At 53.8% G+C, this 17,330-nt stretch overlaps 1 protein-coding gene across 11 annotated transcripts in view; it reads right to left on the reverse strand.

Moving 5' to 3' along the window:
• cep112 (centrosomal protein 112) overlaps positions 1-17,330 on the reverse strand; it is a 698,524-nt gene that overhangs the window by 155,519 nt on the left and 525,675 nt on the right. For all 11 annotated transcript variants that reach the window (XR_005457964.1, XR_005457967.1, XR_005457965.1 and 8 more), the window contains one exon: positions 17,005-17,067. Coding sequence is in view for 7 of the 11 variants with exons in the window: in XM_038777029.1 (XP_038632957.1) it covers positions 17,005-17,067 (63 nt within the window). In the remaining 4 variants the exon portion in view is untranslated. The remainder of the gene's footprint in view (positions 1-17,004; positions 17,068-17,330) is intronic.

Below are 17,330 nucleotides of genomic sequence, written 5' to 3' on the forward strand. Positions count from 1 at the left end.
AGGGAGGAGCCCGTGCTCCCACTGCCCCGTGCTGCTGGACAGGGAGGAACCGGCGCTCCCTGTGCCCCGTGCTGCTGGACAAGGAGGAGCCTGCGCTCCCTCTGCCCCGTGCTGCTGGACAGGGAGGAGCCCACGCTCCCTCTGCCCCGTGCTGCTGGACAGGGAGGAGTCTGCGCTCCCTCTGCCCCGTGCTGCCCAACAGGGAGGAGCCTGCGCCCCCTCTGCCCCGTGCTGCTGGACAAGGAGGAGCCTGCGCTCCCTCTGCCCCGTGCTACCCGACAGGGAGGAGCCTGCGCTCCCTCTGCCTCGTGCTGCCCGACAGGGAGGAGCCTGCGCTCCCTCTGCCTGTGCTGCCCGACAGGGAGGAGCCCGCGCTCCCTCTGCCCCGTGCTGCTGGACAGGGAGGAGCCTGCGCTCCCTCTGCCCCGTGCTGCCCGACAGGGAGGAGCCCGCGCTCCCTCTGCCCCGTGCTGCTGGACAGGGAGGAGCCTGCGCTCCCTCTGCCCCGTGCTGCTGGACAGGGAGGAGCCCGCGCTCCCTCTGCCCCGTGCTGCTGGACAGGGAGGAGCCCGCGCTCCCTCTGCCCCGTGCTGCTGGACAGGGAGGAGCCTGTGCTCCCTCTGCCCCGTGCTGCTGGACAGGGAGGAGCCCGCGCTCCCTCTGCCCCGTGCTGCTGGACAGGGAGGAGCCCGCGCTCCCTCTGCCCCGTGCTGCTGGACAGGGAGGAGCCTGCGCTCCCTCTGCCCCGTGCTGCTGGACAGGGAGGAGCCTGCGCTCCCTCTGCACCGTGCTACCCGACAGGGAGGAGCCTGCGCTCCCTCTGCCCCGTGCTGCCCGACAGGGAGGAGCCTGCGCTCCCTCTGCCCCGTGCTGCCCAACAGGGAGGAGCCTGCGCTCCCTCTGCCCCGTGCTGCTGGACAGGGAGGAGCCTGAGCTCCCTCTGCCCCGTGCTGCACAACAGGGAGGAGCCCGCGCTCCCTCTGCCCCGTGCTGCTGGACAGGGAGGAGCCCGTGCTCCCACTGCCCCGTGCTGCTGGACAGGGAGGAACCGGCGCTCCCTGTGCCCCGTGCTGCTGGACAAGGAGGAGCCTGCGCTCCCTCTGCCCCGTGCTGCTGGACAGGGAGGAGCCCGCGCTCCCTCTGCCCCGTGCTGCTGGACAGGGAGGAGTCTGCGCTCCCTCTGCCCCGTGCTGCCCAACAGGGAGGAGCCTGCGCCCCCTCTGCCCCGTGCTGCTGGACAAGGAGGAGCCTGCGCTCCCTCTGCCCCGTGCTACCCGACAGGGAGGAGCCTGCGCTCCCTCTGCCCCGTGCTGCCCGACAGGGAGGAGCCTGCGCTCCCTCTGCCCCGTGCTGCCCAACAGGGAGGAGCCTGCGCTCCCTCTGCCCCGTGCTGCTGGACAGGGAGGAGCCTGAGCTCCCTCTGCCCCGTGCTGCACAACAGGGAGGAGCCCGCGCTCCCTCTGCCCCATGCTGCTGGAAAGGGAGGAGCCCGTGCTCCCACTGCCCCGTGCTGCTGGACAGGGAGGAACCGGCGCTCCCTATGCCCCGTGCTGCTGGACAAGGAGGAGCCTGCGCTCCCTCTGCCCCGTGCTGCTGGACAGGGAGGAGCCCGCGCTCCCTCTGCCCCGTGCTGCTGGACAGGGAGGATCTGCGCTCCCTCTGCCCCGTGCTGCCCAACAGGGAGGAGCCTGCGCCCCCTCTGCCCCGTGCTGCTGGACAAGGAGGAGCCTGCGCTCCCTCTGCCCCGTGCTGCTGGACAGGGAGGAGCCCGTGCTCCCTCTGCCCCGTGCTGCTGGACGGGGAGGAGCCTGTGCTCCCTCTGCCCCGTGCTGCCCGACAGGCAGGAGCCGGCGCTCCCTCTGCCCCGTGCTGCCCGACAGGGAGGAGCCCGTGCTCCCTCTGCCCCGTGCTGCCCGACAGGGAGGAGCCTGCGCTCCCTCTGCCCCGTGCTGCCCGACAGGGAGGAGCCTGTGCTCCCTCTGCCCCGTGCTGCCCGACAGGGAGGAGCCTGCGCTCCCTCTGCCCCGTGCTGCCCAACAGGGAGGAGCCCGCGCTCCCTCTGCCCCGTGCTGCTGGACAGGGAGGAGCCCGCGCTCCCTCTGCCCCGTGCTGCTGGACAGGGAGGAGCCCGCGCTCCCTCTGCCCCGTGCTGCTGGACAGGGAGGAGCCCGCGCTCCCTCTGCCCTGTGCTGCTGGACAGGGAGGAGCCCGCGCTCCCTCTGCCCCGTGCTGCTGGACAAGGAGGAGCCTGCGCTCCCTCTGCCCCGTGCTGCCCAACAGGGAGGAGCCTGCGCTCCCTCTGCCCCGTGCTGCTGGACAGGGAGGAGCCTGAGCTCCCTCTGCCCCGTGCTGCACAACAGGGAGGAGCCCGCGCTCCCTCTGCCCCATGCTGCTGGACAGGGAGGAGCCCGTGCTCCCTCTGCCCCGTGCTGCTGGACAGGGAGGAACCGGCGCTCCCTGTGCCCCGTGCTGCTGGACAAGGAGGAGCCTGCGCTCCCTCTGCCCCGTGCTGCTGGACAGGGAGGAGCCCGCGCTCCCTCTGCCCCGTGCTGCTGGACAGGGAGGAGTCTGCGCTCCCTCTGCCCCGTGCTGCCCAACAGGGAGGAGCCTGCGCCCCCTCTGCCCCGTGCTGCTGGACAAGGAGGAGCCTGCGCTCCCTCTGCCCCGTGCTGCTGGACAGGGAGGAGCCTGCGCTCCCTCTGCCCCGTGCTGCTGGACGGGGAGGAGCCTGTGCTCCCTCTGCCCCGTGCTGCCCGACAGGCAGGAGCCGGCGCTCCCTCTGCCCCGTGCTGCCCGACAGGGAGGAGCCCGTGCTCCCTCTGCCCCGTGCTGCCCGACAGGGAGGAGCCTGCGCTCCCTCTGCCCCGTGCTGCCCGACAGGGAGGAGCCTGTGCTCCCTCTGCCCCGTGCTGCTGGACAGGGAGGAGCCCGCGCTCCCTCTGCCCCGTGCTGCTGGACAGGGAGGAGCCCGCGCTCCCTCTGCCCCGTGCTGCTGGACAGGGAGGAGCCCGCGCTCCCTCTGCCCTGTGCTGCTGGACAGGGAGGAGCCCGCGCTCCCTCTGCCCCGTGCTGCTGGACAAGGAGGAGCCTGCGCTCCCTCTGCCCCGTGCTGCTGGACAGGGAGGAGCCTGCGCTCCCTCTGCCCCGTGCTGCTGGACAGGGAGGAGCCTGCGCTCCCTCTGCCCCGTGCTGCCCGACAGGGAGGAGCCTGCGCTCCCTCTGCCCCGTGCTGCCCGACAGGGAGGAGCCTGCGCTCCCTCTGCCCAGTGCTGCTGGACAGGGAGGAGCCCGCGCTCCCTCTGCCCCGTGCTGCAGGACAGGGAGGAGCCCGCGCTCCCTCTGCCCTGTGCTGCTGGACAGGGAGGAGCCCGCGCTCCCTCTGCCCCGTGCTGCTGGACAAGGAGGAGCCTGCGCTCCCTCTGCCCCGTGCTGCTGGACAGGGAGGAGCCTGTGCTCCCTCTGCCCCGTGCTGTCCGACAGGGAGGAGTCTGCGCTCCCTCTGCCCCGTGCTGCTGGACAGGGAGGAGCCTGCGCTCCCTCTGCCCCGTGCTGCTGGACAGGGAGGAGCCTGCGCTCCCTCTGCCCCGTGCTGCTGGACAGGGAGGAGTCTGCGCTCCCTCTGCCCCGTGCTGCTGGACAGGGAGGAGCCTGCGCTCCCTCTGCCCCGTGCTGCTGGACAGGGAGGAGTCTGCGCTCCCTCTGCCCCGTGCTGCTGGACAGGGAGGAGCCTGCGCTCCCTCTGCCCCGTGCTGCCCGGCAGGGAGGAGCCCGCTCTCCCTCTGCCCCGTGCTGCTGGACAGGGAGGAGCCCGCGCTCCCTCTGCCCCGTGCTGCTGGACAGGGAGCAGCCTGCGCTCCCTCTGCCCCGTGCTGCTGGACAGGGAGGAGCCTGCGCTCCCTCTGCCCCGTGCTGCTGGACAGGGAGGAGCCTGCGCTCCCTCTGCCCCGTGCTGCCCGACAGGGAGGAGCCTGCGCTCCCTCTGCCCCGTGCTGCCCGACAGGGAGGAGCCTGCGCCCCCTCTGCCCCGTGCTGCCCGACAGGGAGGAGCCTGCGCTCCCTCTGCCCCGTGCTGCTGGACAGGGAGGAGCCCGCGCTCCCTCTGCCCCGTGCTGCTGGACAGGGAGGAGCCTGCGCCCCCTCTGCCCCGTGCTGCCCGACAGGGAGGAGCCTGCGCTCCCTCTGCCCCGTGCTGCTGGACAGGGAGGAGCCCGCGCTCCCTCTGCCCCGTGCTGCTGGACAGGGAGGAGCCCGTGCTCCCTCTGCCCCGTGCTGCTGGACAGGGAGGAGCCTGCGCTCCCTCTGCCCCGTGCTGCTGGACAGGAAGGAGCCCGCGCTCCCTCTGCCCCGTGCTGCCCAACAGGGAGGAGCCCGCGCTCCCTCTGCCCCGTGCTGCCCGACAGGGAGGAGCCCGCGCTCCCTCTGCCCCGTGCTGCTGGACAGGGAGGAGCCCGCGCTCCCTCTGCCCCGTGCTGCCCGACAGGGAGGAGCCCGCGCTCCCTCTGCCCCGTGCTGCCCGACAGGGAGGAGCCCGCGCTCCCTCTGCCCAGTGCTGCTGAACATTGGGAAGCCTGCGTTCCCCCTGCTGCCTCGAGAGGGGGGTGCAGGCTGTGCTCCCTCTGCTCTGCCCCAAGCTGCGTCTGCCAATTGTAACCATTTTAAAAAATATTCAGAGTGTCCAATTCATTTTTTCCAATTAAAGGGCAATTTAGCTTGACCGATCTGCCTACCCTGCACATCTTTGGGTTGTGGGGGTGAGACCCACGCAGACACGGGGAGAATGTGCAAACTCCACACAGACAGTGACCCAGAGCCGGGATCGAACCTGGGACCTCGGCACCATGAGGCAGCAGTGCTGCCCTACCATTTACTTTTTTAACTGTCACCATCCCTTTAAATTTGCCTTGCACATAATATTTCTCTAGGCTGCCTTTCCTAGACGCACCAGTGTTGGTGCTGCGAATAATTATGCAAACCTACACCAAAACACTAAACACTATTTGTATTTGATCTTGAGAATGGAATTTTCACCAGTTCTTAACAATTTGGAATTACAATGAAAATTGGCTCCAATGAAAACGCCCTCCTGGTTTTGAAATGGTTAATTTATCTTGCGCAATGTTGACTTGAGATCTGAAACTACTTGTCATTCCGTCTGTTAATATTGTATACGGTATTCTGTCAGTTCATTAATCATTACCAAGAAAAATAAATAGGATCGCGCTGCAGCTGGCAAAACAGTGATGATTACAAATACTCTGGGTGTTAAAAGGCTGTATCTATGGACACCAAGATTCATGGTTTAATTATCCTCTCAGAGTGCAGCTTCATCTGCACATGCGTGTGTGAGGAAGTTTAGACAGGTGTACACGACAGATTATTAAGTAAACACCTAAAGAAGGAAAAGGACAATATCATATCCCTGCTCCTATTTCTTGTGATCTTGTCACAGTATGCTGAATAATGTCGAGATAGATTGACAGGCTGTATCCAGAACCAGTCTGGATCAATTAAAATTGCTGCTTTTCTGGTTTCACATATTTCCATTTGAGTAAATGGAACTTCACATTTTAATTTTTTTCATGGATTGTGGGCATCATTGGAAAGGTCCATTCGGAACTGCCCTTAGTATCCATTGACCAGTTTGAACCGTTAGATTGTTGGATTCAAGAATAGGTCATCAGGAATAGGCCATTTAGAAAGTCCAATTGATCCATAATTATTTTTCCAATTCCTCAGCAGAAGCAATTATTTATTCTCTCTTCTGTCTCGATAATAAATCTGTTGATTTAATGATCCGGTAAGATTTGGGGAGGGAGGAGAGAAGGATGGTGATGTGTTGTCAATCAGATCCAACTCCATGGGTTTGAATTGCCTTGGGGGGGGGGGGTGGGGGGGGGGGGGGGGGGGGGGGGGGGGGAAATCACGGGAGGGCCGGGAGAATCACGCCACGCCGCCCTGGCACCCCCCGCGATTCTCCCACCCCCCCCAAAATAGCGTGTCGCGTTTTTCGACAGGCCGCTCGGAGAATCGCCGCTCGCTGTTTCTCACGCCGACCGGCGATTCTCCGGCCCGGATGGGCCGAGTGGCCTGCCAAACCCGACTGGTTCACGCCGGCGCCAACCACACCTGGTCGCTGCTGGCGTGAACAGCGCGCGACCGGTAAGTGTGGGGCCTGTGGGGGGCGGAGGGAGGATCGAGCACCACGGATGTACTCAGCAGATGTCTGGCCCGCGATCGGTGCCCACCGATCGTCGGGACGGCGTCTCTAAAAGACGCACTCTTTTCCCTCCACCGCCCCGCAAGATCAAGCCGTCATGTCTTCCGGGGCAGCGGAGGGGAAGACTGCAACCGCGCATGCGCGGGTTGGCTCTGGCCAACCTGCACATGCGCGGCTGACGTCACTTTGGCGCCGCCGGCCGCGTCATTTCCGGCGCGCCGCTTTGACGCAAGCGTCAAGGCCAGGCACTCGGGATTCACGCGCCACCGCTCCTAGCCCCCCCGGGGTGGGAAGGGGGGGGGGGGAATAGGGGGCGAGGAGCAGCCCCCGATGTCGGAGTGAAACACTCCGGGTTTCACTCCGGCGTCGGCTGTTTGTCTCCCTTTGGAAAATTTGCGCCCAATATATAAATATGCTTTTGCTGTTCAAATTTCAGATAACCTGGAGTTCCTTTGCAATAAGTGCAATAGAATCTTTTTTTGATTAGTTCACTTGACATGCCCAGTGAATAACTGTAATTACCCTCTGAACCTCATCTGTACTTCCGCATTGGGAAGAAAAGGGAGAATCTCAGCTCTATATGCCTGTTTCAGCACTAATTTCAAAGCGTTGGTACCACTGCCAAGAGGTCTAACCACTCGGGCTTAAATATTCATGGCTGTCTCCACCGTGAAGTAATTTTAGACAGACTGTAGCACTACCAGGACCAATACGCAGGCAGCAACTCAATCCCAAACCACAGGCAGAAAGCCCAACCCTGGCTAACTTCAGATGTACATCAGACAACCACATGATGCCAGCACCAATGACATCACCACAATCAGATGTGAAGAAATTCGAGCTTTGTTTTATATCTAGTAAATAAAGCTAAAGGCCACAAAGCCTGCATTTAAACACTTTGCTTATGGTTCAAATTCTTTGAAATTTCAGAAATCTGAAATTGGATTTTGTTCAAGTGTTTGTTAGCCTGTATAACAAAGACTCGCAATAGCTTTTCTTCTAGATGTGTTTGCACAGGCAAGGCATAGAAATTGCATGATGATAAAGAACACGTTCCAACACTGACATTTTTCTACCAATTTTCCATTCACGAGGGAGCGGAAGCTATTCCATGGCTGGTGATTAAATAGGAGGATCAGTTAACAGGAAGAGCATCATTCAAGAGTTAGAATAATAACAACTTGCATTTTTAAAACACCTTTAACCTAGTACAATGTTGCATGGAACCTCACATAGATTATCAACAGAAATTGACATCAGTTGGCACAGCCAATCTCCACATTGAGGATACCCTCACCCTGCTGAACAGGACAGACTTTGAACAGATCTCGCAACTCAAAACTGGGCATCCATGAGGTGCTGTGGGCCATCAGCAGCAGCAGAATTGTACTCAACCACAATCCCCCATGCTACCATTACCACCAAGCCAGGGAATCAACCCTGGCTCAATGAAGAGGGCAGGACAGCATGCCAGGAGCATATCCCCCATGCTACCATTACCCCCCAGCCAGGGAATCAACCCTGGCTCAATGAAGAATGCAGGACAGCATGCCAGGAGCAACATCAGGCAGACTGAAAAATGAGGTGTCAACCTGGTGAAGCTGCAACACAGGACTACTTGTGCGCCAAACAGTATAAGCAGCAAGTAACAGACAGAGCTAAGCGATTCCACAACCAACGCATCAGATCTAAGCTCTGCAGTCCTGCCACATCCAGCCGTGAATGGTGGTGGACTATTAAACAACTTACTGGAGGAGGAGAGTCCACAAATATCCCCATCCTCAATGATGGAGGAGCCCAGCACATATGTGCAAAAGACAAGGCTGAGGCATCCGCAACAATCTTCAGGTAGAAGTGCCGAGTGGATGATCCATCTCGGTCTCCTCCAGAAGTCCCCGGCACTACAGATGTCAGTCTTCAGCCAATTGGATTCACTCCACATGATATCAAGAAACGGCTGAAGGCACTGGATACTGCAAAGGCGATATTGTCAGCATTGATAGGTCTGCCTCTGAAGAGGCTATCCGTTCTGTAGTAATCCACGGGAGGCAGGAGTTCCGTCACCACACCAATATTTATTTACAATAACGATATTACAGGAGCAGCTACAAACAGTGCTGCTAGCAGTCCAGTCAACTTAAGACTGCTCACAAAGCCTACACAGGTGGTTATATGGGCCCCCTCAATGAGTTATCATTGAGGGAGCTCATACTCCAATTGGCCAACCAATAAAGCCAATTGGAGTTCATTACACCCCCCCCCCCCCCAAGGTCCGAGGAATTCCTGCCAGCTGGCATTCCTGTGAGCTTCTTCCTGCTCCTCATGTCTGGGTCTGTCACCTCTGTGTCGTCCGCCGGGTCGTTCTCCGGGTGTACCTTATAGGTGCCCGTCTTTTCCTTGATGACCTCCTTGGAAGTTGTTCTTCCTCCTCCTCGGGGAGAGGTGTCGCGGCGGCCTCGTCGAGTGTGTCCATCTCCGACTCTGATGACTGGATGACGGGGTCTGGAGAAATTGCTCGGGGCTGGGGTGTGGGTATCCTTTCCGTCTGGGCTATCCCAGTTTGAGGCGGTCCTGCTTCGCCTGCCTCCAGGTGTGGTTCCGCTGCCCTTATTTGGTCTAGGTGTTTCTTCAGCACCTTACCTCCTATTGAAACCTCATAGGATATGGGCCCTGTTTGGGACTCTACCGTGCCCTTGACCCACGTTGGTCCATTCCCATAATTCTTGACCCAAACCTGGAAATGTCTCTGTCGCCGACTATTATCATGCCCCCTGCGTTGGGCCTCCTGATGTTTCTCCACTTTCCCCGTTAAATTTGGGAAAAGGAGACTCAGCCTCGTTCGCAGCCGCCTTCCCATTAAGAGTTCAGCTGGCGGTATACCCGTTGTGGAATGCGGTGTGGCCCTGTAATCAAACAGCCAGCGGGAGAGCTTTGTGTCTATTGACGCTGCCGGCTGCTTCTTGAGTCCCGCTTTAAGTGTCTGGACCGCTCTCTCTGCCAGGCCGTTGGTCGCTGGATGGTAAGGGGCCGTTTTGATGTGATGGACTCCGTTTTCCTTCAGGAATTTTCCAAATTCCCCACTTTTGAATGCCGTTCCGTTGTCCGACACCAATACCTCCAGAAGTCCATGTGTTGCAAACGAGGCCCTGAGCTTTTCAATTGTCGATGCTGTGCTTGCCGTGTTTACCCGGTGGACGTCCAACCATTTGGAGTGGGCGTCCACTATCACCAAAAACATTGAGCCCATGAAAGGGCCGGCGTGGTCAATATGCAGGCGGGTCCACGGTCTGCCTGGCCATTCCCACGGGTGCAATGGCGCCGCTGGTGGCACTCTTTGCCCCTGTTGGCACTCCTGGCACTGACGTACCAAGGCTGCTATGTCTGTGTCCAAACCTGGCCACCAAACGTAGCTTCGAGCTAGCATCTTCATTTTAGACACCCCTGGGTGTCCGTGATGTAACTCAGTTAAGATTGCCTGACGGCCCTGAGCTGGGACGATTACCCGGGCTCCCCGTAATAGGATACCGTCTTCTACGGTTATTTGGTCCCTTCTGCTCCAGTATGGGTGCATCTGGGGCTCCACTCGTCTTTCCAGTTCCCCTGTTAGCAGTAAATGCTTCACCGTGGCTAAAACTGGGTCTTTTTGCGTCCACAACCGAATATGTTGTGTGTCGACTGGTAGGGTGTCCAAAAAATTTAGAGTCATTACTGTCTCCTCTACTTTTGGTATTTGCGGCGGAATGTCCGGGAGGGGAAGTCTGCTCAAAGCATCTGCATTTGCTACTCGCGTTCCCGGTCTGTGCTCTAGAACGTATCTATACGCCGTCAGTAGCAATGCCCAGCGTTGGATTCTAGCTGATGCAATCGGGGGTATTGACTTGTCTTCTTTTAATAACCCTAATAGCGGCTTATGGTCCGTCACTATGGTGAATTTCCGCCCGTACAGATACTGGTGAAATTTTTTTACTGCGAATATCACCGCCAGTCCTTCCTTCTCGATTTGGGCGTACTTCCTCTCAGCCATCGCCAAGGTCCTCGAAGCATAGGCTATTGGCCGTTCTTCCCCATTCCTTCCTTTATGGGGTAAGATGGCTCCTACCCCGTAGGGGGATGCATCATATGTGACCACCAACTCCTTCCTTGGGTCATAATGCTCTAGGACATTTTCGGATGATAGCTGTTCCTTAATGTCCCTAAATGCTCGGTTTTGGCGGGTGGACCATTTCCATTCTTGCCCCTTTTTTAGTAGCTGGTGGAGGGGTTCTAGGATGGACGCCCTATTTTCAATAAATTTTCCATAATAGGTTACCAACCCTAGAAATAATCGTAACTCCTGGACCGTGGTGGGAGCTGGGGCTTCTTTTACTGCCCTTACTCTGTCTTCTAATGGATGTAAGTCTGACTCGTCTACTTTATATCCCAGGTACGTCACTTGTGGGGCCATAAAAACACATTTTTCCCTTTTTAGCGTACGCCTGCCTTTGCGAAACGCCTGAGCACTTCCTCCAGGTTCCTTAAGTGTTCCCTGTTTGTCCTACCCGTGATTAAGACATCGTCCAAATAAGTCGCCACCTGCGGTAGTCCCTGCAGAATATTTTCCATCGTACGCTGGAATATAGCGCAGGCTGATGACACTCCAAAAGGTAGCCTAGTATATCGAAAAAGGCACTTCAGGGTGTTGATCGTAGCGAACTTCTGGGAGCCCTTGTCCAGTTTTAACTGCAGGTAGGCGTGGCTCATGTCTAGTTTCGTGAACAATAGCCCACCTGCCAATTTGGCATATAGGTCGTCTATTTTCGGGATTGGGTATTTGTCCAGCAGTGCGTATTTGTTTACTGTCTGTTTGAAATCTCCACAGAGACGTATCGAGCCGTCTGGCTTCAAAATTGGTACCACCGGCGCTGCCCATTCCGAGAACTGTATTGGTCTGATAATGCCGTCGCGCCGTAACCTTTCTATTTCGTCATCTACTTTCTTTCTTAATGCAAAAGGTACCGGCCTGGCCTTACAAAATTTCGGAAGGGCTTCTGGGTCCACGTGCAAAGTTGCTTTGGCGCCTATGATTTCCCCCAAACCTTCCTGGAAGACCTCCGGGTATTTTTTGGAGTACTCCACTCAACTGCCCGCTTCCACTCTGGAAAATTTTCATCCAATCTAATTTTAGGTCTTTCAGCCAGTTCCGTCCAATTAAGCTCGGTCTGGAGCCCTCTACTATCGTCAACGGTAATCTGAGCAATTGTTTCTCATATTCCACAGGTACATGAGTCGTGCCTAGAACTTCCAGGGGTTCCCCCGTGTAGGTTTTAAGTTTCGTCAAATTTTTGTTAGGGTTAGTGGCTGGAGTCCATCTTTGATTTTTCTAAATGCTGCCACTCCCATTACTGATACGGCCGCACCCGTGTCTATTTCCATTATTGTCGGCCGCCCGTTCACCCGTGGGGTAATCCTAATGGGTTCTGCTTTCTTTGTTGTAATATTATATAATTGTTCCCCTTCGGAGGAGGATGGGGCGTCTAGGTTGTGTACTTCCCTGCGTCCCCACCTGCTATTCCTCTTTTGCCACCTCCTTCTAGGGTTTCTGTCGTTGTTACCCCACTCTGTCTGGTGCCAGAAACGGTCCTTCTCTGTTGGGGGAGCCTCAGCCGGTACTTCCCTCTGTCTCCAGTTAGTCCTGGCAGACTTGGGGGCAGTTGTGGGGTTTTCCTTTTTCCCTCTATTCCTCAGGTTTTTCCTGAGAGCGGCTATCTGGTAGCAGGACCCATTGTGGTAGTCCCTCTCACAGGTATCTACCTCCATTGGCGTGCCCTGTAGTTCCTGCGCCCCACTTGCTGCCTTTTCTAGGGACAGTGCGAGCTGTAACGCCTGCCTGCAGTCTAGCTCCGTTTCCGCCAACAGGCGTTTCTGTATTGTGAGGTCGTTTATACCACACACTAACCGATCCCGAAGCATTTCATTTAGCGTCGGGCCGAACTCACATTTTTCCGCCAGCCTGCTCAGGCGGGTCAAGAAACTCGTGACTGACTCCCTGTCTTCCCGCTTCGCTGTGTAGAATCTGTACCTACGCAAAATGAGGGGTGGTTTTGGGTCGTAGTGCTCTTTCACCAATTCCATTACTTCTTGGAAAGTTTTCATGTCCGGCGCATCGGGATAAGTCAGACTACGTATAATGGCGAAAGCGGAGGGTCCGCACGCCGACAGCAGGATAAGCCGTCTCCTTTCGTCCGTCAGTATATCATTTGCCCGGAAGAAGTAACACATTCTCTCCACATACTGTGACCAGTCCTCAATAGCCGGGTCGAATGCCTCTAACCTCCCAAAAAACGGCATTTTTAAAATGGCAAGGCTTACCCTCCGAGAGCGGCAGCTAGTCTCCGCAAAATTCGTAGTTTACCTCGTCACCACTGTAGTAATCCACGGGAGGCAGGAGTTCTGTCACCACACCAATATTTATTTACAATAACGATATTACAGGAACAGCTACAAACAGTGCTGCTAGTAGTCCAGTCAACTTAAGACTGGCTCACAAGCCTACACAGGTGATTATATGGGCCCCCTCAATGAGCTATCATTGAGGGAGCTCATACTCCAATTGGCCAACCAATAAAGCCAATTGGAGTTCATTACATGTTCACTGTGATCCGAGACCTCCCTCTGCACCTCCTGTATCGTCGTACCCTGTGACTCCAGTTGCTGCTCCACCCTTTTCATCGCCCCGGGAAGAGGGGCTACTGTCACCTCAATCGCCTCAGACAGGTCCTCTCGCATCTCCTGCCTGTGCTTCTTGAATTCACAAAACCATGAGCTCCATTAACTGCTCTGTTGGCAATTGGGAGGGTGTTGACTACCCGGTGAGGTCTGTCATCTTTTCCTTCACTGCTCCATGAGGGCCCTCTGAATCTCGAGATGAGGCTTTGTTCGATTTAAACCTTGTATTATAATCCACTGACATCCCATTTCAGAGGAGAAACCAACGAACATCACTTGCTTTATTTCATTTCTCACAAAACACCCGTTTGACAGGTATAAAGGACCAAAAATCAAGTCTTCAAACGGGAGCCACCTTGTGTGTGAGCGATCAGCTCATGGCCGTCATTGGAAGTCCCAATTGGATTCTTCTTGACTGTTAGTTAAGTATTTTTTCCCCCAATCTCCAATTTCATGCCTCAATTAAACTTTTTTTAATTGCTGGAGCTTCTAGGAAAATTCAGGAAAGTTAGGGAATCAAAATCTCTACAAAATTGCAGTAACACTCCAACACTGGCGCATTTTGATGTAATTTTACAGGAAAGGCAGTCTTGAAGCCACAACATGTTTCATTTTGGATAGAGGATATGGCTGCTAATAGGATTAATAAAAACGACAGGGACCGATCCACAGAATATTGCAACAACTCGTTCAGCACAGCTCCTCTGTAAAAATCACAATGCTTTTGAACTTTTCATTAGTCAAATGGGGGAGTCTGCAGTTTATTGTTACCACACTTCACCAGGGAAGGTTTTTACTTTCGGTAAAGTGAACAACCAAATCCCAAGTGCAATGTGTCTCGAGTGGGTGTTGGGAGTAAATGTTAAAGAGGATGCTTAGCACTAGATTAGACTAATTTTGTCTGTGGGAGAACCACATGAAAGCTACTAATGGCCCATTATTGCTATTGCATCAATATTCTTAGTCATAATTATATCACTCTTGTGGATACACAGGCATACTATTTAGTCCAGATGAGTAGGAGTAATGCATTTGAATGCTTCTTTAGTCAGAGCTTACATTTTCACCCTTTAACTACTGGGGTAGATTGTTGCTTCTAAAAATGTATTTATTTCCTTTACGATTTGTTATTTCGCTGCTTCTATTCACTTTTATTTACCCTTCTCTTTTGATCCCTGATGAGTTACCAGCATTACCCACAGCCTGTGTTGCTTATAATTGGGTGGAGTTGAGGATATATGTGGTTGAACGGCTGAATTGCCACCTGGTTCACTGTATGGATTTTTTGACGTAATTTTTTTTATTTTAAATCTGTTGGTGTAATCCAGGGGTGGCTATTACTGCAAACTCCAGACTTGCAGGTCACTTCTCAGTCTCAACTGAAAAACAGTCTAAGAAGTGAATTTGTTGGAGGAAGAGAAATCTGGTCGAAAGAACCGGTGTGGGTACAACTTCAAAGCTCACCTCAACAACAACTTGCATTTGTACAGTGCTTTTGATGTAGTAAAACATCCCAAGGTGATTCAGGGGAGCATTCTAAAAAATGATTTAACACTTATAAGCAACTGAAGAGGGAAATGCAAGACCATGAAGTGTGGAGAAATGAGCAGCGGACCTGCCCTTTTGACAAATCATTACTATTATTGCTTCTTTGGGTATTGATAGAATAAAACATCTGCGGTGTGTCGGACATGGACGGAAATAAATTTTGCAAGCTGTTAAATGTTGAAGCAGAGGATGCTTAACTGTTAAAGAAAGCTAGACTTCGATAGCAACTGAACTAAAACCTGTCTTACTTGATGGAACCATTCTGAGCAGGTCAGGCCTAAACAGCAACAATGGGTAAAATTATTAAATTGCCTGTGGAATGCTTGAAAGGGTGCAAGCGGGAGCCTCACAGCATTTAGATAAGCATTTGAAACACCATTGCAAACAAGGCTATGTTTTACCAAGTGCTGGAAAATGGGATCAGGAAGATGCTTGATGGCCGGCCCAGACACGATGGATCAAAGGGCCCCTTTTTCTGCTGTAAAATTCCAGGACTGAGCCACATAAGGAGATTTATAGACAGGTTAGAGGTAGCTTTAATGTGTGTCTCAAAAGAGGAAAGAAAGGCTGAGGTTTAGTGAGTGAATTCCAGAGCTTGGGGACTTGGCAACTGAAGGCATGGCCACCAATGGTGAAGTGATTAAAACCGGAGACTCCGAAGAGACTAGAATTAGAGGAGTGCAGATATCTCCCAGGGCTGGACAATATTATAGAGATGGGGAGAGGGAGGCCATGAAAGAATTTGGAAACATGGATAAAACAGGATGCATTATGGTCACAAGCCAAGGCTTGAATGGCGGGGAACCGACTCGATGGGTCGAATGGCCTAATTCTGTTGCTATATTTTCTGATAAGAATTTTAAAATAGCGGTGCAATTTAATCTGGAGCCAATGTAGATTAGTGATTACAGGGGTGATAGGTGATTGGGACTGTCACAGTAACTACATTGCAGTGTTAATGTAAGCCTACTTGTGACACTAATAAAGATTATTATTATTATTACTTTATGCAAGTTAGGGCAGCAAAGTGTTGGATGAACAAGTTTATAGAAGGGAGAGGGACAGCACGGTGGCGCAGTGGTTAGCACTGCTGCCCTGCAACGCCGAGAGCCCGGGTTCGATCCCGGCCCCGGATCACTGTCCGTGTGGAGTTTGCACATTCTCACCATGTCTGCCGGAGTCTCACCCCCACAACACAAAGATGTACAGAGTAGGTGAATTGGCCACGCTAAATTGTCCCTTAATGGGCAGCACGGTGGCACAGTGGTTAGCATTGTTGCCTACGGCGCTGAGGACCCGGGTTCGAATCTCGGCCCTGGGTCACTGTCCGTGTGGAGTTTGCACATTCTCCCCGTTTCTGCGTGGGTTTCGCCCCCACAACCCAAAAGATGTGCAGGATAGGTGGATTGGCCACACTAATTTGCCCCTTAATTGGAAAAAATAATTGGGTACGCTAAATTAAAAAAAAAAAAAATTGTCCCTTAATTGGGAAAAAATTGGGTTTTAGTTTAGACGGGCAGTATGGTCGGCACAGGCTTGGAGGGCCGAAGGGCCTGTTCCTGTGCTGTACTTTTCTTTGTTCTTTGGTACTTTAAATTTATTTTTAAAAGTAAAAACATTTGCAGAGGGGAGAATGTAGGACGCCAGCCAGGTGTGTGCTGGAATAGTCAAGTGTCAACAGAAATTTCTGTGGTGGATGCTACCCATCTTCCACATGAGAATTAAGTAGATTCATTAAACAATATCTTTGGGAGGGAGCATATGAGGACTTTCAGAACAAAAGCACTGGCAGTATTAAAATGGTAAATTAAACTGCTTTGGATTGAAAAGGGTTAAGGTTGTTTCAGCAAATGGAATGTTGCAATATGCAAAGAATTTAATGAATAAAGCCTGCACACCCACTTAATCTCATTAGGATACTGTTTTGTAATTATAAAAATCCTCTCTGTATTCTCAATATTCTTTCTTTCTACTGTTTTGTCAGACATTCTGCCCATTTTCCTTTGCAACTCAAACAGCCAGAAATTAGTTCTCACCAATTCTTACAAAATCATTGCCATCCTTTTTCTGGGATGGATGAGAAATCCCATGAACAGTTTCTGTATAATTTTAATGAAACCAACTGCTTTCGGCTTTGGAGGTGGACCTATCAAGGCAGATGGCAGCTGGTTTAGGCTTTACTGTCATCTCCACTGATTAGATCTACTGTACGACAACAACCAGCTATGCAGAGGAGAATGCTTTGTGTATTTTGATTGTGTAGGGTTTTCAAAACAGCTTTATTTCAGCTGTTGACAGACAACCTCTTGGATTTTAAGCACAATACAGATGCAAAAAAAGTAAAAATTCCTAATTATTTTTATTATGGCAGCACAGGATTAGATCTTGAAAACATTCCTTTTAGCTCTGATGGGTTGTACTGTGCAACTAGGATCTGCAGACATTTTGAAAGTGAGGAAGGAAAGATGATTTGGTAAAATGGGTTTACTGACACTTCACACGGTTACTGAGGTTTTTGAATCTCTGGGCTGTACCTGTGAAGATTTTAAAAGCCTCTGGCTGTATTCTTTCTCAATCTGCTTCAACTTGTTGTTGGTCTGTAAAAACAAAAGGAGAAATGTAACTTGAGATAGGCAAAGAGGAAGAACGTGCACAGACACTCGCTGTTGACCTAGGCGCTTGGCACCTAATCGGTATGCCTGTCACTTAGGATCTGGGCTCTATGCCAGTTCCAACGCCCCTTCGTGGCAACCAAAAGCACAGGGCCTTGCTTTGATCTTCAGCCAACTAGTCATCACTTGAAAGGAAAAATCTACCTCTGCTGCCAATTATTAGAAAACATAAAGGGCTTTCTGGATGA

Source organism: Scyliorhinus canicula, chromosome 18, assembly GCF_902713615.1.
Source record: "Scyliorhinus canicula chromosome 18, sScyCan1.1, whole genome shotgun sequence".
In the NCBI taxonomy this organism is placed as follows: domain Eukaryota; kingdom Metazoa; phylum Chordata; class Chondrichthyes; order Carcharhiniformes; family Scyliorhinidae; genus Scyliorhinus; species Scyliorhinus canicula.